Raw genomic sequence first — 27,320 nt, 5'->3', positions numbered from 1 at the left:
ATTTACATAATTAAAACAAAAACTATGTTTTTATTGAAATTCCATGCTAAATTTAATGCGATAATTAATCGTTGCAAAACTGACAGCGATTTAAATTTTTCTTAACACTGTGAGTCCCAATTTTCTTAAATGCCCACATAGAAAGCTGCATACGGACTAAGCGTACATGTGTACACGTAGCCGCAACTGGATATTTAGTTATTTATGTGACATTTGCATAATGGTAGGCATTAAAACATGAGTGTTGTTTTTGTTGTGTTAATACGATAACATGAGTGTTTTAATGCCTAATTATGTATAGTCGCATACATAACTTTATCTACATCCATGTATGTAGCTATGGGCACGGGTTTATCGTCCCATAGAAAATTTGAATTTCGCGCGTTTTTATACTCTCATAATTTCCTTGACCGTCTATCTACCCAAATTCATTCAGGCAGGTTAGGTACTGCACTTACATTTACATACTCACATGAAATTCGACACGCGTATTGAGAATCTGTTATACCGACATGTCGGAAAACTGTGCAATTCTGACAATAATAATTAAATAACCTTTTCTGCGTCGATAAATATATATAATTTAATGTATGATAGGAAACTTAAACTAACTTGCGATACTGTCACGTCTGCTTTTGTTGCATTTTTTACTCTTTGGTTTCAACGAAACATGGCCGCCGCAACATGGCGCTTCGGCATGAGTTTATATTGATACATTTTTTTAAAAGTAAGCGTGTTTAAACAAAAATGCAGTAAACCTACGTATGAAAAGTCACTCCTTGGCTTTAGTTAGATTTTCCTGAGCAGTTTGTACAGTACCTCACTACACATGACGGCATTATTTAGACGAAATATTTTTCATTGCGATACGTCAATCTACCACAGCCGTTCGGCACAGGCACAGACTAAGCGCGTTTTTGCCGATCGGCTCTAAGTGTTGTTACATAAAATCAAGTTGAGGTGCCCTCTCTAATTAACATAATTACTCAAAGGTCTAGTAGCCTATTTTGGTGTAGCATTTCCGCGTTAAAGGAATATATTAAGTACTAGCTTTTGCCCGCGGCTTTGCTCGCGTTAGAAAGAGACAAAAAGTAGCCTATGTCACTCTCCATCCCTTCAACTATCTCCAGTTCAAAAATCATGACAATTCGTCGCTCCGTTTTGCCGTGAAAGACGGACAAACAAACAGACACACACACTTTCCCATTTATAATATTAGTATGGATATTTATGTCCGAAGCCACCTGGAATTGTTAATTAAGATTAATAACAGTAACATTGACAATGTGGAAACCACACATTAAACAACAATTGTATTTTTTTTAATAAAATGGATAAGCAATACAAAAATGAGAAGTGGTAGTCAACTCTCGACAATCGTTACGTAGGTACTTAAAAACCGTTGCCTTTGCGTTTGCTCAGAAATCGACAAATTCGTTTTTAGGGTTCCGTAGTCAACTAGGAACCCTTATAGTTTCGCCATGTCTGTCTGTCTGTCCGTCCGTCCGTCCGCGGATAATCTCAGTGACCGTTAGCACTAGAAAGCTAAAATTTTGTACCAATATGTATATCAATCACGCCGATAAAGTGGTAAAATAAAAAGTGGAAAAAATTTTTTTCTTAGGGTACGGTCCCCTAAATGTAAAGTGGGGACTGATTTTTTACCCCAACGTGTGATATATTTTTGGATAGGTATTAAAAAATGAATAAGGGTTTACTAAAATCGTTTTTTGATGATATTAATATTTTCGGAAATAATCGCTCCTAAAGGAAAAAAAATCACAAAAGTAGAACTTTATAAAGACTTTCTAGGAAAATTGTTTTGGACTTGATAGGTTCAGTAGTTTTTGAGAAAAATACGGAAACTACGGAACCCTACACTGAGCGTGGCCCGACGGCTCTTGGCCGGTTTTTAACCAATGGAAACGCTCGCACGATGCCATTTAACTCAGAATAAATGGAGTTCAATTCTCACACAAGATAGGTAGTATTTTCCCACTTTTAAATGTATCTTGTGATAAATTAATTGTTCATTAATTTTATCAATTAAACATCATTCTGTTTACAAAGCTAAACGTGTGTCATAATCGTTAATATTAATTTAATAATATTACTTTAAGACAAGTTATTGCGCCCAATGCATTGCAATGGTTCACCTAAAACACAATGTGCCAAAATTATCAATTCAGTATTCTGATAAGTAGATAATATTGCATGGCAATCAATCGCAGGTACCTGTGACCTACATCATTGGGATTAATTTTTGTATGTACAGAATAGACAATTCGATTAACGGCTTGGCTATTAACCTCCTGAGTCCTGTGTTTTTCCAACGTTGGTAGTCATTACTGCCGAATGTACTGTACCAAGTACAAACTAAGAATAGTGCTTAAGACCGAGACAAACAATTGTTGATTTTAGGCATTTTTTAAAGTGATATATTTTTTTTGGTATTTTTTATGGTATGTTTATTGTGTACAGCAACAGTCTAACGAGAAAATTATTGAAAATATTTTGTACTTCTGTGAGTACATTAGGCCTAGACAAAGTATAATGAAAACAACATAAAAGTTTGAAAATTTTATATTAGTATCAAAAATAAATCACATTTTTCCTCTAAACAACATTTAAGTAAAAAACATTATTGAATTACAACATAAACAGTCTTCTTCTCTTGAAACAATTAAACAATTATAAAAGTCTTCTATCAACTCTTAATAAAACAGTAACAATGTATCAAAATTACACAATTAAAAACAGTAACAATGTATCAAAATTACGAACATACTTATATATTACCATTTGAATTATCTAAGTTGCGATATCTGTTGTTCATTGAAGGCTGAAAAAAAAAACATTTGTATTATAGACCTAACGTACAACCACAAGAATAAATTCTAAACAGTCATTTGTATAACAAACGCCTAACGTACGACGTCAAGTACAAATTATTTTGACTGATCATAAACCAACTTAAGCATACAGTTTTCGTTAAAATTTTGTTTAATGTACAATATTCACAATTTGTATATACTAATTAATATAAAAAACAAAAGAAATAACAAGTGATTACTTTAATATAAACAGATTAACTTACCTCGTGCCGCCCGGCGACCCGACCGTGTAGCCATCTTGCGAAAAAGTGACACTGACACTGACAGTTGACAGTTACCTGGGCAACATGGCGGAATCGACCATAGAGTAGAGAAACAGAATGTCCGTGTCAGTGTTGCCGTTGTAAAAAAACTACCCGGTAAATGGGGAAACAAAAGTTTGTACTTTGGTAAGTACATTAGGCCTTTCCTTCATATATGTCGTTGAAATGTCAGGCCTTAACTGCTATCCTTAATTTGTACTTGTACAAGTACGTGGGGACTCAGGAGAAACTACATTTTTTTAAATATGAGCTCTCATTTGATTCTATAAGATATGCAGAAAGTAACATCTACAAAACCGGCCAATAATATTCAGAACTTTTTTGTATGACGTATTAAGTGAGCGATCACGCGTATGTTAGTTTTGATCAGATTGTACATTTTACTATTAGGTACTTTCGTACAAATTCATGAATGATGCTATTATATATCGCGAATTACAATATGAGACACAGCATATTTTTTACATCGCTAGCACAAAGGCCTATTACTAGACTACCTAAAGTAGTGTGGTTTCCACCACTTACAAATGTTAAATTTACAGTTTATTCGTATCGCTATGATTTCGTACCGAGGTGTACAAAATAACTTATCCTTTTTAATTCGCATTTGTCACCGTATTAGCAAAAATCCGTACAAGAATACGACAACGACCATAAATCTTAGGCCTCTGAAGTCATCTAGCATAGATACTCCTAATTCCTATACCTTCATGAAATAGTCAGCCCTTTTCAACAACAAAAAATATTTCCGCTATCGCACGTCACATCGTATCGTAGTCATGGAAATGTAACAGTGTTGTAATGTATCACTTTGAGTCACTTTGTGCCGATATTCATTGATGAGCGAGTGTTCGATCGCGGCGGTCGTTTGAGTTGTCAATCAGCATGAGATGTGCGCGAATACCTAACACCCGATTGTGAATCTTTGTTTTGTTAAACATATTGTTTTATTTGTAGTACATATTCTGTGACCAAAGGTTAGTATATTAATTTATTATTTTCATTTTTCTTTTTTGACAGTTACTTTTGATTAATTTTTTGGTCCATCATTTTGTGTTTTTACCACTCTGATGATTTACAACCTGAATGTATCAAACACTCAGGTTGTAAATTTATATGTTTGTATTATCGTAGAATCAAGCTATAATCAGACCGGCCTATGTTGGCAGCGATTTGGATATTTTTAAGTAAACATCATAATTCCATAGAAAAATATATTTTAAAGTAACATGCACTGATGATTTTAAAGTAACAGGCTGTCAAAATTGTGGAAATTTAGATTTTTCTGACTGTAGACGACTCGTCCCAATGTACTTATTGTGATTTGACAAAGTAAATAAGTTGACTCACCACCTTTCACCTTTCAAAATAAGGATTAATTTGTAATTAAAATTTACTGACCAACTATTAAAAATGGGTTTATTTTATAAACTTAAATTGATAAACAATAATATCCTACACTTTACAGTATCTTCTTAAAATTAATTTATGAGTTTTTCTTTGCATTAATAACCTATGTGTGTACCTACTTTTGTACTTTCACTAATTGATGTTACAAAATACGTAAAACAATTCCTACGATAACGTAATTAATAGGCGAGGCTGTACATTACTAATTATTATTATATAAGTATGTATTATTTATTTCTCCATAAATAAACATAAAATATTCAAACTATTATATAGTATCGACCTGTACTTACTTATTTAATCATTATCCATACAAATTAATTCGGCCCGCAACTTAATCAAAAACACTCTTAAATTTCTTGAACGTCATTGATTGTCACGAAAAAGTACATTGCTGCTGGGAAATTTAAAAAAATTAATTATGGGTTGAAATGGAAAGTAACTCAAAAACACCCATACAATTGATGATAACAATATGGAAAGTTATATGCCTATGTGAAAATTTCATTTTGGATCGCCCTTATTACGTTTACGGCTGATAATATGCCTATTTTATAATCAATTTAATATCAAACTAACTTTCTCTTTTGCCCAATGGTTGACTGGTAGAGAATGCCTTAAGGCGTTAAGTCAGCCATTTGTACTTGTTATTTTTAATGTGTGCAATAAAGTTAAAATAAATAAATAATTACATGAATAGTTTGTGTATAATGCATGATATATGTAATATTGAATCTACCTACCTACTTTGATACTAATAATTGTATGGAATAGATAAGAATGGATAAGATAAAGAATGAGTATATCAGAGGAAGCCTGAAAGTAGCACCGATTGTTGAAAAAGTAAGAGCGAATCGACTAGCATGGTATGGACATGTAATGCGGAGGGATGAAAGGCATGTGACGAGAAAGGTATTACGAATGAATGTGGAAGGTAATGGAAGTAACGGGAGGGGAAAACCGAAGAAGAGGTGGATGGACTGTGTGAGACATGATATGGAACTAAAACAAGTTAATGATGAGATGACGAGTGACAGAGATGTATGGAAGAGAAAGACATGCTGCGCCGACCCCAAGTGACTGGGATAAGGGCAAGAGAATGATGAATTGTATATACTAAGTCATTGAGAACTAAATACTTACTAACCCCCTTATTCATAAACGTTCACTAAAGTTATCAAGCCGATACAGTTCGTTTGTCCCTTTCCGACGTATTGGTGTGATAAAAAGGGAAAAACGAATTTTATCGGCTTGATAACTTTAGTGTACGTTTATGAATAACGGGGTTACTATGTAGTACAAAAAGCTAGAAGAGCTATTGAACTATCATATCAGGTGTGTTATGGTGTGTTATTGAATAATGTCCCATATTTACGATGGAATTTACAGAATATCAATGAATGATGACGAAATTGCGAAAGTTCAAATAGATACGCTGTAACTGACCGGCACCGGTTTTATCAATACATATTATCAAAACGTCGTGTTACAGATAAATTAGTGAGTATCGATTACGGAAAATACCCATTTAATATTGGATATTATATCCAATAAACAGACATTAAAGAAAAAACTCGACATCAACAAACCTAAGTAGGTATGTAGGTATCCGGAACCCATGCCCTACCGTTTAATATTATTTCCCCTGACTAGCTCGGAAACACGTGTTTTATCCTTTAACAGTAATAGACGCATTTTTTGCGTTGTAGTTTCCTCGCTATAGTGAGGGGAAAAGTTTTGTGTTACACTCGGGTGCAAATGTATTTTACTTCTCGCTTCGCTCGTGGTTCAACTATAGAATCCTTTCACTTGCTCGTTTTTCAATTCCACACTCGGCGTTAAAATACAACTTTGCCCCCTTGTATAACAAATAATTATTAAATTATTATAAACTAGCGAGCCGCCCCTGCTTCGCATAGCGATGAAAAAAGCCGGAAAATTCCCGTTTTTTCCATTTCCTTTGGTTTTCTTCAGAAATTTATGGAAAAAAACCGCGAATGTTTCGGCTCTTATTTTTCAAAAAAAAACATGAAATATGAAAGAAATTTGTCATTGTTTGGACGGACACATACCAGATATAGAAATCGGTTATTGCCCGAACGACGATTTTATAAATTAATCTTTATTCGGGCGAATTTGCACCTACAAACGGGCTACACCGACGACATGGAAGCAGAAATGACTGAAATACAGACAGTCAACCAAATCTTGGCACTAAAAATGGCGCGAAGTTCGAATTTTCTATGGGAATTAATCCTTCGCCCTTACATTTTCAATATTTTTTTAAGTGTCGTCGATGATTCCGCCAACTTCAAGGTTTAAGAAGGCACGCGGTTTATGAAGACAATTCGCCGGTGAGCCCTATATTTTTCAAATTAACCGCCTTTTTAGAGTTCCGTAGTCAACTAGGAACCCTTATAGTTTCGCCATGTCTGTCTGTCCGTCCGTCCGTCCGTCCGTCCGTCCGTCCGTCCGTCCGTCCGTCCGTCCGCGGAAAATGTCAGTAACCGTTAGCACTAGAAAGCTGAAATTTGGTACCAATATGTATATTAATCACGCCAATAAAGTGCAAAAATAAAAAATGGAAAAAAAATGTTTTATTAGGGTACCCCCCCTACATGTAAAGTGGGGGCTGATATTTTTTTCATTCCAACCCCAACGTGTGATATATTGTTGGATAGGTATTTAAAAATGAATAAGGGTTTACTAAGATTGTTTTTTGATAATATTAATATTTTCGGAAATAATCGCTCCTAAAGGAAAAAAAAGTGCGTCCCCCCCCCTCTAACTTTTGAACCATATGTTTAAAAAATATGAAAAAAATAACAAAAGTAGAACTTTATAAGGACTTTCTAGGAAAATTGTTTTGAACTTGATAGATTCAGTAGTTTTTGAGAAAAATACGGAAAACTACGGAACCCTACACTGAGCGTGGCCCGACACGCTCTTGGCCGGTTTTTTACTGCCAAGGTCAGTTGACCGTCAGTACATGATGAGAGTGAGAGTGATTAATAGAATACTAATTTTAATAATGTATTTGTTTTTTTCTTAAAAAACCCGAAAAATACCGAAAAAAACGAAAAATTCATAAACTTCGGGAAAAATCATTTGATTTTTTCCGGTTTTTTCAACGCTAGCTTCGCACGAGTACTACTAGGTATACCTACATAAACATTTCTCTTGAATCAATTTATCTAAAAATACTGCATCAAAATCCGTTACGTAGTTTTAATGATCTAAGCAATCGGGAAGCGACTTTGCTTTAATATTATGTACCTAGTACAGCGGGGTAAATCTCGACTAATTCATTTTTTCCATAATGTAACTATGATGCTGAGTTCTACATGTATCCACTGAACACGCCTACCATATATAACCGGTGGAAACTCTATTTAAAAATGCAAACATTGTTAAACATGGAAAAAATGGACCAGTTACATTTGCCCCGCTTTACCTTATATAGAAGCTGTTTTGGCTGAAAAACATACAAAGTAAATATACGACCATTATTTTTCCTTTATGTCAATCAAAGAAAAAAAAAACAATAACAAACGAAATTACTGCAACATCTTAGGATTTTTACAAATAGAATTATATGACTCACTCGCTCATGAAGCCATATTTGTGAAGATTATCTTTTTCGACGCGATTATAATTATGGCTTTTGCATTTGAATGTCAAAACGGATGAGCAATGAGCATTCGCCGTGATAATGACACCTAATTGGGTAGGTATGTTTGTAGTGCTCCTATATCTAGTACAATAGCAAACAATGCCTATACATTGTGTATATTACTAATAGTGTCAGTATACTATTTCGTGTGTGACGGTCACGGCTAGGCGTAGTGTTTGTTGCTTTATCTGTCAAAATTATGTTGTAAGCTGTTTTACCTAAATGTTATCACGGCTACGAGTATAAAGATTATGTTATGATAGAGCTGCAAAAATCAAGATTAATAAAAATGGAGAAAATGACAGGTAAAACATTATCACTTAATAATCGTATTTTAATACTATATTAAATTCTTGTTGTATGCCGCTAAATTACTTATGACGCGAAGAGTGCTTTTATGAATAGATTACCAAGATATAGATCTAATATTCATGTCTTTTATATTGATAGGTACTAGCTTTTGCCCGCGGCTTCGCTCGCGTTAGAAAGAGACAAAAGTAGCCTATGTCACTCTCCATCCCTTCAACTGTCACCATTTGAAAAACCACGTCAAATCGTCGCTCCGTTTCACAGACACACACATTCCCATTTATAATATTAGTATGGATATCAAACAAATATTTAAAGAAATGTTGTCTTGCTAAAGCTTTATTGTACCTAACTGTGAAAAAATGTGTTCATACGACTACTCTCCAAATCCATCAGAAATTTCAAAAATACTAGTGCTCAAATAGGTTTCGCAGAACGTAATATTAAGAACTTACAAAACCTAATCTATTAAAAATGCCATAGTATGTGTGTTAGCTTAGTACGTAAACAAAAACAAGCCGCCCTCGAACTAATTATAGGTAAAATAATTCATATTAGTGAACCACTTATCCAAATGACGTGCTTACATAAAATGATCACATGTGTACAGTCAACCAATTGGAACCCTAGGCCACTCTACAACCATGTCAAAATGACAAGCAGTACGAGATTTCTTACAATCTGATTTATAACGTCACTGTGACATAGTTCTACAGTGGCCTAGGGTACCAATTGGTTGACCGTACGTACGAATAAAAAGGTATTCTTATGTTTTAAAATAGCATAGCATTTAGCTTTGCACATTTTTTTAACCCCCGACGCAAAAACGAAGGGGTGTTATAAGTTTGACGTGTCTGTCTGTCTGTCTGTCCGTCTGTCTGTCTGTCTGTCTGTTTGTCTATCTGTGTGTGTGTCTGTCTGTGGCATCGTAGCTCCCGAACGGATGAACCGATTTAGATTTAGTTTTTTTTGTCTGAAAGCTGAGTTAGTCGGGAGTGTTCTTAGCGATGTTTCATGAAAATCGGTCAACTATGTGGCAGTCGGGGGTTTTTTCAAAATTTTAATTTTGTGGTTATTAGGTAGGTGTAGATACGTCGTCGTCACTACTTTGAAAAATTCTTATCTTCTGTCAATGAAAAGTCAAATGTAGTAACTAGGTAGAGGATGCATTAGGAGTTACTGCGTTTCAACATTGAGTAGGAGTGTCGAAATTTATCACTATAAAGCACATTACACACGTACTTATCTACATTTACTATTCACTAGCGTAAATTTTTAAATAGTATCAGAATAAATAAATCTATTGACAATTTGACATATCTATTAAAAGAATACTTACCAAAATAAATAAAAAAACTGATCGAATACAGAACCAACTCTGAATCAACTGGGTTAAGTCGGTTAAAAAGTTTTTATTTACTTTATTTTATTCTCAAATTTCTAATAAATATAATATATCTTCACAAAATCATTGTAATCATTCTTATAGTTTCTAATTACTTTTCCAAAATGATGATGATGACGATTAGATCATGTTATCCCTGATCAGGTCTATATCCATAATATTTTTTTTTTATTAGCCTACTGTAGTGTCCCACTGCTGGGCAAAGGCCTCCCCTCGCTTCTTCCACTCAACCCTGTCATGTGCGTAATTTTGCCAGCTTGGATAAAATGCGTTCAAGTCGTCCCGCCATCTCTTTTTCGGTCTGCCTGAACCCCGGCCTGCACCCTCCACGGTGTTCCGTGGGTCCCACTAACCATTTTGGTCCACCGTTCAATGCGGCAGACATGTCCAGCCCAGTTCCAAAGCGTAGCGGTCTTGAACCTATCTGCAACTCGAGTTCTGGAGCGCAGTTCCGTGTTTCTAAAATAAATAAATATAAAATATAAATATAAATATTATAGGACATTCTTACACAGATTGACTGAGGCCCACGGTAAGCTCAAGAAGGCTTGTGTTGCGGGTACTCAGACAACGATATATATAATATATAAATACTTATATATATAGAAAACATCCATGACTCAGGAACAAATATCTGTGCTCATCACACAAATAAATGCCCTTACCGGGATTCGAACCCGGGACCGCGGCGTAGCAGTGGATAATAGGGCTCTTAGGATGAATTTTCACTGTTTTTAGGGTTCCGTAGTCAACTAGGAACCCTTATAGTTTCGCCATGTTGTCCCCCCCCTTTGAACCATATGTTTAAAAAATATGAAAAAAATCACAAAAGTAGAACTTTATAAAGACTTTCTAGGAAAATTGTTTTGAACTTGATAGGTTCAGTAGTTTTTGAGAAAAATACGGAAAACTACGGAACCCTACACTGAGCGTGGCCCGACACGCTCTTGGCCGGTTTGAATAAGAATGTGTGCATTAGGGTAATTACGAATGACAGAAATGCTCGGGTAATTTCGAAAGGGGAATCTTGATAATTTGGAAATAATTGTGATTTTTATGAGACTTTCGAAATGAGACGACTTTCGGAATTACTCTAATGCACCTTAAATAATTTGAGAATAATATTTTTCTCAAAGCAAATGATGAAATTTTATCGGGATATTACAATGTCCTACTGATATTAGTATTTAAGCTAATGCCAAAGTTCAGTAGTGACTTGCTCTTTGATACATTTGTTAAGGTTTGAGTAAAAAACAAGTCAATTTTAAGTTGTTATGTAAACTGACAGTCGGTCTTTGACCGATAACTAATAGTAACGCAATAATAAAGTTAGATATGTATAGGTACCTACTTATAAGTTGTTATATTAATAAAACTTCAAATTTTACACATACAAATATTTTTACTCTGATGCACCTTATCTATCTACGTTATATCTGTCCTGCCTTAAATTTTATATAAAACTTTTAATATCCACATCTGCATAGTATAACAAATAAATGTGTAGCTAACAGCTAAAGTGGATAATTGACCCTGCCGCTAAGCCAATGGTACAAGGTTCGAATCCTGATAAGGGCATTTCATATTGTAATATTCTGACCCTATCAATACCTAACTAACATCAATTACCTATTTAGTTAACCTACATAACCATACAAAAATTGAAACTCTAAATTGTATTAAATAAAATTAATTACCATGAAACGAAATCAATCAATTAAGTTAATATCTTATATTGGATCAGTATTTTGACTTGTGATCGTTTAGTGTCTATGTAGAACCCAATGTTGTAGCCGCAAATAGTAACCAGTCCTTTTCGCATATTATGAAACAGTAATGCCCTATTACGCCTAATAATCCTAAAAGTCAATAGCCAAAATACATGGATTAAGTCCACAGCATAAATCAGAGTGAATAATAAATTGTAATTAAAAGATGGGGTTTAATCAAATATAATCAGAATGTTTTAGTTAAATAAAACAAATAAACAAATGAGCATAATTATGTCAAAATTAAAATAACTAATGTTTGTCAGTAAATAATCTAAAATGTCACCATATTATAATAAAGAAAGTCAATAGTAAATATAATATATTTTAAAATATTTTATTTTTGGGGTTATAGATGTCGCTCCGCCTCCGCGACAGTCCATGGCCATCATCCAGTTGCGGGTCAGACCCCTGCCCCAGTTCTGAAGGAACTATTTTGTGGTCCTGAAGGGACATCTTTTCATAATGACAGGACTACTTTCATTTGCCCGAGCCATTATGTTGTGACATTTTCATCACCACAGAGAGGATTTTCAAAGGGACAATTTAAAATATCAAATACTGGTAGTAGAGCAGTGTATCTGACCACTCCAATTCTCCAGAATTCTGTAACTTTGTACATCATTGTTTTAGTAGGTATTTATCAAAATAATATTATCCAAACTGTTAATGTAGTCATTTTGTATCACCTTTTGGACCAAAATAAACCACGATCTTGCAACTTTCTGCCTCGATCCAGTCTAGACAAATCATTTATGATAGGTATTTGGAATAATATGACTTTATATTTGAAAGCCATTATGTATGTAGAAATCACAGGTTCATAGATAACAGAATAGACAGAAAAACTGCTGAGGGACAAGCTAATTAAAAATAATCATTTTTATTTTAAAAACAAAATGAATTTACAATCTTACATTATATTGTGAGTTATTTATTTTAATTTTCTCACAATATATTTATTTACTACCAGTAGGTATACAAGGGACCAAAAATATATATAAAGTCATAAATGTATAAGTATGTCGAGTTTGTCATTTTGTCATAAATAAACATAGTTAATATAAATTCCTATAAGCCCTACTAATCCCAAATCAATAGTTGCACATTATTAACTGTAAGCCTTCCTGAGCCTACCGCAGGACTCATACAATCCGTGTAAGAATGTCCTATAATATTTATTTATTTATTTATTTTTAATTTATAAAATCACACACAGTTAAAGTCTAACATATTAAGTAGCCAAAACCCGTGTTAAAAATATATAGTTTAACTTTTGATCTTACTTACTTACTTACTTTTTAGAAAATGAATAAAGACTTGAAAAAGAGAAAACAATTTTAATACTAATATTTCCTATACCAAACAAAATCCTGGCCCTAACAGCTAAACTAACCATCTACTCTACCGACATATTAGCAAACTAGCGATCCGGATCGCACATTTAATTTACTCGCGTGATTTTCCGAAAGTGCAATGGAAAATCTCTAGCTAAAGCTAACTAAGACGGGCGAAGAATAACCCTTAGACCTGACACCCTATTTCTTCACGTGGGCTGGTTCTCACACTAGGGATTGGGACAGCAAGAAGTCAGCCAGACGGGTAAAATAAAATAGGAAAGTTGGACAAGAACCTGGTAAATTTAAGAAGTTTAGATAACAACTCAAATCGTCCAGATTCCAGGAGCAAAATCCTGTCTTAATAAATGCAGGAAACTGCCAAGAGCTCACTTGGACTCTACTAAAATAACCCAAGAAATGTCTCTTGGTTGACTAGGGCTGTAGTTGAACACCGTTAGGTTACCCGCCCTATCCCTCCAAAAGACAGCAAAATATCAGACCAGTTCATCCTACTAAAATAATCTATCTCAATAATTATTTACAAAAGTTATTAATTAACTAACAGAACTAAGTAATATATGAAATCCTTCAACAAAGATTATTCTAGCGTAAAATACCACTAAAGCAATCCAAGCTAAAACATTTCACACATTAAAACACAATTAACTCTTTAACTAATAAGAAACACTCACAAATCTAACAAAACTTTAAAACTTTAGCAATACTATTGTTCTACAACTCTAAACTCTACTAGTACACTTTATAATACTAGCAGTGATCGAGCTCCAAAACAATAACAATTAAGACACTTAAATTTACACCAATTAAACACTGAAATATACGCTTATTAACAAAATACTCTATATTATCCTCCAACCCAAACTATACCAGTATCATGAAATACTAGCAAAATCTAGGCTAGGACATAATATAGGTAATCTAGATTTACCCAAATAAACCTAAATAGAACCAGTCTGACGGTCGAGCAGAAGGCTCTCTAATCCCCGAAATCAATGAATGAATAATCAATGAAACCCCATGCAATCCCTTGCATCCCATTTCAAACATCCCTTCCAAGATTCTGAAATCTCCCACTAGCACCCACTTCCTCACTCCTGATTGGTATTTCTTAACCAACGCTGAAATTCATAACTTCATACAATATTTAAATAAAATATGTTTTATTTCCTGATTAGAATAAGGTCCAATTTGATCTACTCATTGGATGTGGCCGAACTAGTTTTTTCCACATGTTAGTATTGGCCCACTAGACTTTTATCTATTTGCACATGTTTTACGAATTGTCTCAATTAACGTTCTTTGTAATATGGTTCAATATGGCTTAAATTTGTTTTTATTGGCTAGTAACATTTAATTGTACAGTTTGAAATTTGACACAACTTCTTGTAGATTTGAATTTGACCAGGCAACATTTCTTAAAACCCTTACTGCAAAACCTTTATGACTTTGAAACAAGGTTCAAATTGAGTTATAAATAAGTATCTTAATATTTTGGTCCACTATAAATCTCCAAGCTCTCCATCTAGTATTTTTAAAATATGATCTACTTGAGATAAACAAAATTTTAAGTATCGTGAGACTGGAACAGGAATTTAATCAACTAAACAAAAAAATATAATTATTATGCTTGCATATGATGAAACATGGAAGCAAGTTTCTGACATGTTACAATATTCATATTCGTTTATTGATAATAATTCCTATTACATGTCATTTTTAACCCCCGACGCAAAAACGACGGGGTGTTATAAGTTGGACGTGTCTGTCTGTGTGTGTGTGTGTGTGTGTGTCTGTCTGTCTGTCTGTTTGTCTGTCTGTTTGTGTGTGTGTCTGTCTGTGGCATCGTAGCTCCCGAACGGATGAACCGATTTAGATTTAGTTTTTTTTTGTCTGAAAGCTGAGTTAATCGGGAATGTTCTTAGCCATGTTTCATGAAAATCGGTCCACTATGTCGCGGTCGGGGTTTTTTTCTAAATGTATCATAATAATTCATTATAATTATCTATTAAGTTATAACAGCATACCACAAATTAAAATTAAAATAACATATTATTATCTACAGTATTTATTTGTATGATGAAGACATATTTACTAAGCCCTGTTCATGTTTGTAGTACCTGTGCAAGCTAGGTATGCAAGGCTAGGTTGATCTATGTAATATTAATATAGGTATCCCTCAATATATTAATAAGTCATCCCTAAGACACATTTGCATAATAATGTCAACGCGTCGCGTATGCAAGATAATGAGATTGTTTCCATGAAGCCGACTGACTTTTGATCCCATAGTAATAATATTGCCGCACTTATCAGGACACACCCGTTTATTAAATTACGTCATAAGATATTTAGCCGTTGTACTTTGTATGGTTAAATTGGCGTACGAAATAACATAAACCAATTGCGTATAGTTACGAAAATGAATGTAAAATAATAAAAAATATGCTCAAATTAAGGACAATACTTATTTACAACGATCCATACTAATATTATAAATGGGAAAGTGTGTGTGTCTGTCTGTCCATCTTTCACGGCAAAACGGAGCGACGTATTGACGTGATTTTTTAAGTGGAGATAGTTGAAGGGATGGAGAGTGAAATAGGCTATTTTTTGTCTCTTTCTAACCCCCCACTTCCCTAGAATGCGGGGTGGAAATTTGTATGGAGCAATCCGAAATTTCCGAATTTAACGCGAGCGAAGCCGCGGGTAAAAGCTAGTTTTACTATATTTGGTTTGCATTTCAATTGGACTACTATAGATGCAGGTTGTTACCATTGATTGGAAAAATAACATATTTTATATATTATTGTGTAAGGTGTCCCCCAATATGTATTTATTAATTCACACCTCCACGCCTGCATGGTGTAATGCGTCCCAGGATTTAGTCCTGTCTCATGTTTTATTTTTAATTTTATTATATTAAATAAAAAAAGAAGATTTGCCCTATCAACAACAACCACAAACATTTTGTTGTTGTTGATAGTGCAAATCGTCTTTTTACATTTAATGTAAAATTTTGGTCATTGACTGATCAGGGTTGCTATTGAAAAATTCATATGTAAATTATACATTTCAATAGGTTTCATTAAAAAAAGCTAAACTAAAGCGAGAGAGGGGCTCTCGCAGCGCCTAGATTAGTATCAGCGTCTTCAGATAATCGGTTAACTCCTAGACCTTTAACTTACCTGATTATACGGATCTAGGTAAAGTCTGACCATGGAATATAAATGAGTATTGTCAAGAGGGCGTCGCTGTTAATAGCGTGGTGACATTTTAGTATAATACCTATGTACCGTAAAAAAAATAGTTTTCTTGAAATTCTCCAACATGGTGCGTAGTCGTATACTTCTGGTAAGGTTTAAACGTAGCCGCTAAATACGTATGATTTAAAAAAAATCAGTATAATATACAATTTTAATCGGTATCTGATTACGGGTTTTAACAGATCAATAAAAGTTATAAACATTTTTTCAGATGTCAAAAAATGTTTTTTTTTTTTTTTTTTTTTCAGATAGTATAATCTTACTAAATTATATTAATGTATTAAAGACAATAGAGATGACTATTTCGGAGAAGAACTCACTAGTGCCATCTCAGCGTGTTGAGAAAAGGGTGAAGTTAATACCACCTGATGGAGGATGGGGCTGGATGGTGTTACTCGGTGTCGCCGTGTTTAATGTAAGTAATCAATGGAATTGCAATAATCAGTACATAATTATACAGGGTGTTCCGTAAACCAACGCCAAAAAGGGGTGATAGGACATTCCATTAGCTATTATATTAAGCGAATTTTACCTTAAATGTCATGGTTTTCGAGATATTGGCACTTTTTTACGTTTTATAAATTAAACGGCCAATATCTCGAAAACCACAACATTTTCATTCAGGTCAAATTCGCTCAATATAATAGCTAATGAGAGATATCCTATCACCCTTTTAATTTTGGCGCTGGTTTAAGGGACACCTAATATATTTTAACATGTTTTTTTAGATTTAGAGAGTTCAGTAGGGCTTTCGTAGCTGAATTAATTAAGAGCAATGGACGGATCACAGGTAGCGTGGGTTCAAATCCCGCCGGAAGCGCAATCCTCCAAAAAATCCGGCACACCGTAGTTTCTTAATAGTCTTTTATTAAGTAACGGGGTGTGATTGCCTATTTTAGTGAAAACTTATATTTTTGATTGTTACTTAAACCCATTTTTAGAATTGATCACGGCAGCGACAACGCGTTAATTAATAACAATTTGTTTTTTTTTTTCTACGCTATTCCTCTTATGTAAAAGCTAATTGTGAAATGGAATTTCTCAGTCAGAATTATACATATCTTCTCACATCCTCATATACATACACTATTCAAATTCAATAATAATCTTACGACCAGCCAGTTTCCTTCTATTCCACGTGTTTATTTAGGGCAAAAGTCTGATTAAGTAAATACCGTACTGTTTCTACAAGTATGTGTGCCGTTTTCAAGCAAAAGGTACCAAATTGTCGCATAGTATAAGACTCTCTAACATAATAAATAAACAAACTCGTGTTAAGCGATATTGTGGTACATTTTACATGAAAACGTCACACTTATCGATTATAATAAATGTTGTATGCCGATTTTATCACTAATATAAATATTTGCTAGTTTCGAATATGTATCGATAACAACTGTAGTAAAATCATGTAGTTTACAAACAATATTGCATCAAGAGTGCTAATCATGCATTGTTAACATAACATTATTACAAAACATAACAGTTTCAGATTATAGTAGATTATCACTTCACTGATTGAAAACGCGAACGAGACCTATCAAAACTATTCTACTCGGTATACAATTATTTTGGCATGTTAGTGGAACAAGTGAATTAATAATTTACTGCTTTGGTTTCCCTCTGCAATATTAAAGTTAAATATGTGCTCCTTAATGCATATCAAATATATTGTTATCAACCCTCGTTTTAGGTAAAGATTTTTGAAGATAGGCAAATAATATATTATTCTGATAAAAAAAAACGTTATAACGATCACGGAAAGGTGGTTCTTTTATTTCTATTTCGTATAATTTATTTATTATCTTTTTTTAGTGACCGAAATGACGTATTATTTGCTTATCATCAAATACTTTACCTACCCAATTGAAATTTAATAAGTAGGTACCTACATCGTAAATTATGAATGTTTGTTAAAAACAGGCTTCAATTTAACAACTGGAGATATTCTTATTACAACCGAAATATGGCGGCGAAGTAATTATTTAACTCAATCATTTAAATTATTTTTTATTATTTTCTCCTTTATTTATCTTTTCTCTTAAGCTAGGTTTTTTACAATATGAGTATAAAAGTAAAATACAAAACCAGATACAAAACAATACAAAATATATAAACACAATATAAAAAACCTAACCTAGGGTGCCGCCAGCAGCGGGGCAGGGCCCAAGCTGCCGGTGGTTAGGGCTGCAGAGAGAAGAACCGTCGGACTATCCGCGCCGTGTCCAAGATCACCGCCTTCTGCATCTGGCCTTATTGTTTTTATTATTATGAATGGGCTTACTCTTGACCAAATATACTAACCAAAGGCAAAGACGTGGCCTACGATAGAGTGAGCTCGCCCAGAAGATATATATTTATAACAGCCTACTATTATTTTGTACACGGATAAAGCTAAATCCAAAGCAAAAATACCCGACAGATTAATTGTTTGTAATCCACTCGGCATGTCCCCATTCTTGCCTGATAACCTTAAGGACGTTGTATTGTTATCGACAATGATAATAAGATTCATTTGTTTTCATCACCTCGTTGAAACAAAGAAACAGGATATTTTTTACCATTTATCTTGGTATCGATAGTTGACCATCCCGAAGGCCGAAGTGTTTACGTTTGTAACTAATAGCGATTGTAGTATCTGCTTATCGGTGCCTGATACGGGGGTTATATAAATTATAACAGTATCTAATTGAACCCATATGCAGTATTTAGGATTTAGCTATTTAATTTACATATTGTAGGTACATAAAAAAATTGAGATGTAGGTGTAATGGTGTGAAAATATGACTTACGGTCCCATAAAAATAAGATTTCGTTTTGTTGCCTGCTGCGCCGCGGTCCCGGGTTCGAATCCCGGTAAGGGCATTTATTTGTGTGATGAGCACAGATATTTGTTCCTGAGTCATGGATGTTTTCTATGTATATAAGTATTTATATATTATATATATCGTTGTCTGAGTACCCATAACACAAGCCTTCTTGAGCTTACCGTGGGCCTCAGTCAATCTGTGTAAGAATGTCCTATAATATTTATTTATTTATTTATTTATAATTTGTCTGTATGTAACTATATACTAATAGACACTGGTACTCATGGGTAGAAACCCGATCTGATCCTAATTGTTCTGGTCGTAGAAAATAAGAATTAGTAAATAAATATATTTAACACTAATAAAAACACTACAATGTTATTGCGACTATTTGTGATCTGAAAAACGATATCTAGTAGATACGCCACACTTGATAATTCAATTGTGGCGTAGTATATATGTTTAAAAAAAATTTGTTGTGATAAAGATTTACAAATATAAAAACAATATCATCAATGGGTTTCCTAAAAATGTGTTTAATGTAAACATTATTATTTTATAATTAGTTCCATGGGAACCCTTGTTTAGTATGAGCATCATATTTCTATGTAACGTTTTCATAGTCATGGTACCACATTGTCGCTTATCGATTCCGAGATATCACTGATTTTGTTAATCAACTCGAAAACAGCCTATTGAAGTTTTGTTTAAAAATAGCTTCTTCACACTTAAAATAATACGGTGTATTGATAAAAACTTAAATATCTCAATTAGGAAACAAACACAGTCAATATTATTTTTGGCATTCGGGATACTCTATTTCAAAATCTAATCGTCCCACGTGCATATCTATACTAACTATATATATATTGTTTTCAGTCTGTAATGAAATCAATATTTTTTGTTTTCAGATATTTAACCAGTCTATGCTATCACTATTTAGTTTACTATATGGAGACCACTTAGAAGCGATGGGCCACAAAACATCAGGAGCGGCCATCGTCCTCAGTACAATGTTGTTCGTCACAAATTTCGGCGGCCCTATAGCGGGTGCTCTGCTGAAACTGACGTCACCTAGAATGGTGTCGGTCACTGGCGCATGTTTTTGCACGTCAGGAATATTTTTAAGTGGTTATTCCACTAATATTTATCATTTGATACTCACATATGGCGTTTTATTGGGTAAGGCGTCTTTTTATGAACACTTTTAAATTATATGCACTGACTCGAGGGCAGTACAAGAGGAACCAATATTCTGAATTGGAGACCAAATCTCGCGCCGAGAAAAAAATACTGATATGTATTTTTTGATATTGCCGCCCCTTTTCTACCGACAAGTCTAACTTCTAGCTTGCCAAATTATAATTACTTACCTATTTAATTTATCGTTACATAAACGAAAACCGATTCGATTAAAATTACCCCCATTTTTATAATTATATGTAAGAATTGTGACGAGGCTTTCAAAAGCCGGGTGTGGGAAAAATAGTGACGGCGTGGGAGAAACGAGTGGCTAAAAATGTGCCATGTCACAGAATCTACAAATAAACAACTTCCTACTTAAACAAAGAACATTAACAGTCGTAACTTTCTTCCAGGACTGGGCTTAGGCTTCGTCCAGAATTCCTCATTCGTAGCCATAAACAGCTACTTCAAACTGAAGAAGAGTCGCGCAGTGGGCCTGGCCAACGTGGGCACAGGTGTGGGTCAGACTGTAATGCCCCATTTAGTGCGATACCTGCTGGAAAATTACGGATTCCAAGGCGCTTGCTTGCTGCTGTCCGGTTTAAGTTTGAACGGGGTAAATATTTTTATTTATTTATTTATATGAGCTTATACTTCGTTTCTTTTAAGATTAGAATTATCTGTCAAACGGGTAAACAAAGAAGCAGTGGTCGTAGACCTTCCTTCTTCGATTTCGGCCGATACCACTGATTTCTTGGAACTTATGTACATAGTATTATAAGTTATAAGTTCCAAGAAATCAGTGGTATCGGCCGAAATCGAAAAGATAATTCTAATCTTAAAAGAAACGAAGTATAGAGAGGGTCAATATTGGTTACTTTAGCAAAAAAAAAATGTTATTATGACGTCTTACAAAGCATCCTTTGAAATTTCGACATAGTACACGAAGTAGGTACTTACTACTTTGCGCACCGTTGCGAGAAAAAAGGACCGTATGTACTGTAATAGTACATTATGATACAAGAGCGGAAAGGATGTAATTCAAAACAAGTGGCGATAAATTAATAAGCGATCAAAGAGTGTTCTAAATTGACACGAGTTGCGAATTACTCGTACCTCTTGACACGTGTATTGGCAGCGTACAGTCATGTTTGCAGTATCTACATAATTTATTATAAATAAAAAAATAAATAAAAAAAAACATTTATTTCAGACTCAGGGTCCCGGGTCAGTCAGTCTGAAATAAATGATTTTTATTTTTAATAATTTATTATGGTCTTTTAAAGTTAGACATAGCATGTAAAGTAATCCTTTACAAAATGGTGGTAAACTACTGTTAGAGCTTCACAAATTAGGTATATACATAACTAGCTTTTGCCCGCGGCTTTGCTCGCATTAGAAAGAGACAAAAAGTAGCTTATGTCACTCTCCATCCCTTTAACTATGTCCACTTCAAAAATCACGCCAATTCGTTGCTCCGTTTTGCCGTGAAAGACGGACAAACAAACAGACACACACGGATTATAATGTCCAAGTCAAATTGTGTAGTCGAAAACATACCTCTAAATAGCCTGCAAGAAAAACTAAAGTGTTTTATGTATTTTTAGATTGGTGGAACACTTCTGATACAACCTGTTGAATGGCATATGAAAAAAGTAGAAGAAGATGTTATCTTAGATGAAAAGTTACAGTTATTACAAGCTCAACATAAAGATATCGTGATAAGGAAAGATTCCATCACAAAAAAAGAAATTTATAGCGGACTGGGTCGCTCCACTGAATCTCTGGGGAAAGAAAAACAAACTGACTTGGGTCAAAAGTTCAGTAGTAATAAAGAGTTAACCAATGGCGTAAAGTCTATAGAAAATGGTGTGAATGGTAAGTTCAAAAATAATTTAAGTATTAAAGGAAATCAATATACTAACCCCCTTATTCATAAACGTACTCTAAAGTTATAAAGCCTCGTTCATTATAAAGTTCGTTTGTCCCTTTCTATCACACCAATACGTCGGAAAGGGACAAACGAACTTTATCGGCTTGATAACTTTAGTGAACCTTTGTGAATAAGGGGGTAAATATATGGGTATACAAAAAGCTAAAAAAAAAACAAGTAATTATGTCCCATAGCTCCTAATTCGTCGACACAAATTATGGGACCTTACCAATGGTACTTTTTGTTGAGTACAAAATTAGCTAAAAAAAAATATAACAAGTCATACTTATGTCCCATAACTCACTAATTCGTCGACATTATTTGTAGATTGGCAAATTATTCCGGGAAATCCGACATTACCAATGGTACTTTTTGTTGAGTCTATGTTTATCCATTTAATTTATTAGGTAGCCTTAGACCTACAAATGATATAAGTAATAAAAGGCACACCTGAACGAAATATTTACAGTTAATTTTGGACCATAGTTGGGAGATTTAGACTATTATTAGGAGGATTTACGGAACCTACTTTTTTCAATTTTGAAATTTCGTACACCCATATTTTTACACTTGACTGTATATTGTTTGTCACGCCTTACACGTGAAATAAATGCGTAGATATTCACTGATGACTGGAAAAATCCGAGTTCTACGAAACGTTTTGAAATACGAATCTTCTAAATCAATCATAGAAGCAAATTATATGTCAATTAACTAGGCTTATAAATGATACAGGCAAATTTGTTAGGATTGATTGATAATAGGCTTAACACATCGTAAACATACATTTGCCGGCTTAGCCGAAGTGACAATCGTGGCGATTGGCACGCAACTGGTTCTGTCGCGCCCACACGGACGAGCGACAGAGAGAGCTAATAGTTACGATACGCGACGTCGACAACTAATGTAACGTTGGCTAGGTACCGTGTTACCAGGGAGAATACAGATCATTATTAACGTTTAATATTTCAAGTACCTATATTATTTTTCCAACAATCTTATTTTGTACAGGAGATTTATCATCTGCCCTTAAATAGCATTGAAATATTCTTTGTAATACATCGCCGCACAGATAAACATATAAATTTATATTTTTTCTTTAATTTCCAGAAAATAACAACGCCGTCGCAATACCGGAACCCAAGAAAGGTTTAGTTAAGAAGTTGTATGATTTATTCGACATTTCTCTCTTATCGAGCCCTCGTTTTCTAAATATCATTATCGGAACGTCGCTGGCGGTAACTTCGATACAGAATTTCAGTATGCTGTATCCGTTCTTTTTACAGGTAAGAAAATATATGAATCTACACTTTTTGCGTACTTAAATAAAACTAAATAAAAAAAAAATATAAATATTTTGAATGCATCTAGTGTCATTTACTTACTCATTAACTAGTCTCACCACCCACTGGGCCAGACTGGTCGTCACAATTTTCAATCTAATAATCTTATTCATCCTCCTTTCAAGATGGATTCGCATCTTTAAACAATGCAATGTGTGTAATGTTTTAGTATCAAATGTTTTCTTATAGTATTTTATGCAACTGGTGGTTAAAAGAGGTCAAAAAAGGTGAGTGGCGTGGGTAACAATTTGAGGCGAAGCCGAAAATTGTTAATAAAGACGCCACGAGCATTTTTTGACTCAGTTAAACACCGTTGCATACAATACTTTTTCTACGACCAAGCACTTATTATGAAAGAAAATTATAAATTCAACAAATACCTACTTTCAGTCATCTTAGTTATCTAGGTGGACCGCCTACCATTTTGAATATGCAGTTTGAGTGCAAACATGAAAATAAAACTGTCTATGGTATGGTTTTTTGAAGCCTGGCCACTAAGACGAATCGAGCCGAGTTGAATCGAGTTCTCATACATTTGAACGCGATTCGACGCGTCGCCAATGAACGCAGCAGAAAACGAAGGAGTCTCGACTCTGCGAATTGGTTTGTTAAGTTGGTAGCAATGTATTTACTGAACTGTAACAGCTATATCGTGCTACTGCTACTAAATGTTTTCAGGGTATAGACTAGATAGACTTGTCCTGACATCTTTTATGTAGGGTTTTAAAGTTCTATGCACGACCTTGTAACTCACGAATAACAGTACGAGAGTAGAAAAAAGATTTAATATGAAAACCGTGCGGGAATTTAGAGTTGAAATTATTTCAAACCGAACATTTTCGAATGGTGAAAATTGGTGTTCACCACTAGAATGTCAGTTCCTATTGGATGATCTCACCAAAAGCGCGCGAGCCAATAGCGTACTCGTGTGTTCACGAAATGTGATTCATTCTTGATGACTGTGAGACCTGTCTTTGCAAAATATTTTTTTTTTTACAGAAAGTAGCTCTCATGGATAAACAACAGACGGCAAACTGCATGTCTGCCGTGGCCATGGCTGATATTGCTGGGCGATTGCTACTGCCTGTCTTCCAGGACAAGTACAGAATCAAGGCCAGGTGGATGCTCATCATGACCAGTGTATGGCTCATCGTTGTAAGGCAGAGTAAGTTTATCAATAAATGCAGTTAAACAGTTATTTTAGTACAGAGACTTGAAAATGATAGACAGCAGGATGTCAATATTTTGATGGCTGGAATATCTCAATAATTTTTCGGGGCACAAAATCGGAATTAAAGAAAAATAATCATTTGAAAGACGATTTATTACACTAACTTTAAAATATGTGTACTGTGCTAAACCAAGTAGCGATATTTCAAAACGAATTTCTTTTAAAATGAAAATTTCAGCTACTTATACCCTGATATTAAAATATAAGTTCGAAATGGCTTTTCTTCTGAGATAGCGCCATTCGGCTTAGTAAACTGTATCACAATAATGTATTAAAACCTTCTTGCTATTTATAGTAGCCGAAGCATTATTAACAATGACATTCTGTTTCCAGTTCTGGCATACCAAACAAATCAAATGGTTCTCCTAGCCATGTCATCGATCTACGGCTTCGGAAGAAGCATGGTTATCGTCGCAAGGAACATTGCTATATCAGAACAGGTCAGGATGGACCAAGTGCCAGCCGCTGTAGGCCTGGGCATGTTAGCCATGGGTATAATTGTACCCCCAGCAGGATACTTCCTTGGATGGATCAGAGATTACACGGGAAGCTTTGTCGCTAGTATAACGGCACAGAACTTATTACTGGTAGTTCTTTTAGCTACCTGGATACCTGATATGCTGTTATTGAGAAAAAGTGAGAAACAAAAGAAGAAAGAACAAGAATTAATAGGGATGACGTAACTTGGATAAGGAATATTTTTTGGAGTAATTGGAAATTGTCGAAAAAAATGCATATATTATATGCATTAGAAAATATTCGGCAGCTTGTTACGATGAGAGTTATTATTAATTTGAGTTCAGTAGGTAAATAAATATTTATTACAGTGTGTTTGTGAAGTTAATAGGTACAATATATGAAATGCATAATTAATACTACAGGAATAATTTTATTACAATTTTTTTTCTCAGCTTCGCGAATTTGTGTTTTGCCCTATAGTTGAATGGTACAGAGATTAAGTCCGCCATTTGTGCTTTTTTTTAACTGTGCAATATAGTTTAAATAAATAAATAATTTTAAATATGTCTTGTATGAGTTTCATAAAAAAGAAGTCATACGCGGGTAAATGTTGCATTTATTAAATACAAATTTTATAGTTAAAGTAATAGTTTTATTATCATAATATTGTAGTAATTCATTAGATTATGAGACCTAAAAATGACAAAAGAGTTACCTACTCTTAATTATGTTGCAAGATATTTAGACTGGCTGTGAAATTAGTCTGTTCAGTGTAATTTGTAAGTGACATCTAATTTCTCTTATGTGGTGATACCAGTTGTATAAATCTTAACAAAATATTTTAGCAAGTAATTAGATAATTTGTAATGAATGTTAATTTGACTAGTCCAATAAACTTAAATGATAAAATATAAAATGTTTGTTTCTTATACCTATTCGTTTTATTTACAAGAACTGTCTTATCTTAAAAATGCAGTAATTATTTTCCTTGTGAAATAAACGATTTGATAAAACGTACTTACAATTATTTTATTTCGTTGTACATATTTTTTTCACGGGGGATATCAACCCAAACTTGGGGTGCATAAATACTCACATACGTACAATCCAGAGTTCAAAAATATACTTACAAGCCAATGTTAACACTAATGAATTGTAGGTATTAGATAAGTATTATGTAGATACAAATCGCTTTAATACGGATACGTCAGTGTCAAAAACGAAACATTTTATTTGAAGAAACGTCATTTTGACTCTTACATAAATATAAAATTATATTCGATCTAGCAAGAGATAATATTTTTTAGAATATTCTATTCAGTCAGGAACGGTACGGGGTAGGTTGTTTGTTTGTTCCTTTAAGTTTTTTTAAATGTAACTAGTCAACTTATAATATAAAATGAGAGAATACTCGTATATTAGGTATTCAAATTGAGCCTTAAATACAATTTAATACGTAAATATAGTTGTATACTCAGCTTTACACGGATTGTTCAGATAAACGTTTGAATAAGTGGCATAGTTGTCTCAGGCGATATAGGAGACGAAGCTTGGTGTCTGAAATCTTACGAGAATGTTACAAATGTGAGGATGCTTAGCTCCAAGCTTATATATCACAGTCGTCTTGACACTGGCTTTTGTAACGTAAATATCTACAAGAGATTTATAAAGTTTTTAGTTTTGAAAATTTAAGAGTATGTTTTACTAGAAAGCTTTATTGGTTCTATAACCAGTTACAGGGTGTAAACCTAATACCGGCATATCTATTAACGGTCGCGCTGACCTACGAGCGAAGCAGGAAGAGAACTAAGGGCTGTCGGGTTCCAGCTAGAGCAGGCATGGAAGGAAGAATGGTCGGAGATGGCAACTGGCCATTTCAAAAGTACCCAAAATCCTACTCAGAAGCCGAAGGGCTTCTCCGTTATGTGACTGCGGCCTTGAGGATCAAACTACCCAGCACATAGTCGAACGATGCCCTAAGAGACGTTTCCAAGGCAGCCCGGTGGATCTCT

At 34.2% G+C, this 27,320-nt stretch overlaps 1 protein-coding gene across 1 annotated transcript; it reads left to right on the top strand.

Annotated features, from left to right (window-relative positions):
* Nucleotides 1–4,000: 4,000 nt before the first annotated feature.
* LOC125225611 (monocarboxylate transporter 9-like) lies at nucleotides 4,001–26,325 on the top strand. Its single transcript, XM_048129398.1, has 8 exons — nucleotides 4,001–4,134; nucleotides 16,596–16,762; nucleotides 20,069–20,339; nucleotides 20,756–20,958; nucleotides 21,950–22,220; nucleotides 23,386–23,561; nucleotides 24,618–24,783; nucleotides 25,183–26,325. The coding sequence occupies exons 2-8, from the start codon at nucleotides 16,643–16,645 to the stop codon at nucleotides 25,530–25,532; spliced, it is 1,557 nt and encodes a 518-aa protein (XP_047985355.1). The 5' UTR covers nucleotides 4,001–4,134; nucleotides 16,596–16,642; the 3' UTR covers nucleotides 25,533–26,325.
* The last annotated feature ends 995 nt before the right edge of the window (nucleotides 26,326–27,320 follow it).

The sequence above is a fragment of the Leguminivora glycinivorella genome, chromosome 4 (genome assembly GCF_023078275.1).
Source record: "Leguminivora glycinivorella isolate SPB_JAAS2020 chromosome 4, LegGlyc_1.1, whole genome shotgun sequence".
In the NCBI taxonomy this organism is placed as follows: Eukaryota; Metazoa; Arthropoda; class Insecta; order Lepidoptera; family Tortricidae; genus Leguminivora; species Leguminivora glycinivorella.
The sequence above is the reverse complement of the archived record's forward strand: the minus strand, read 5'-3'. Positions and strand labels throughout refer to the sequence as shown.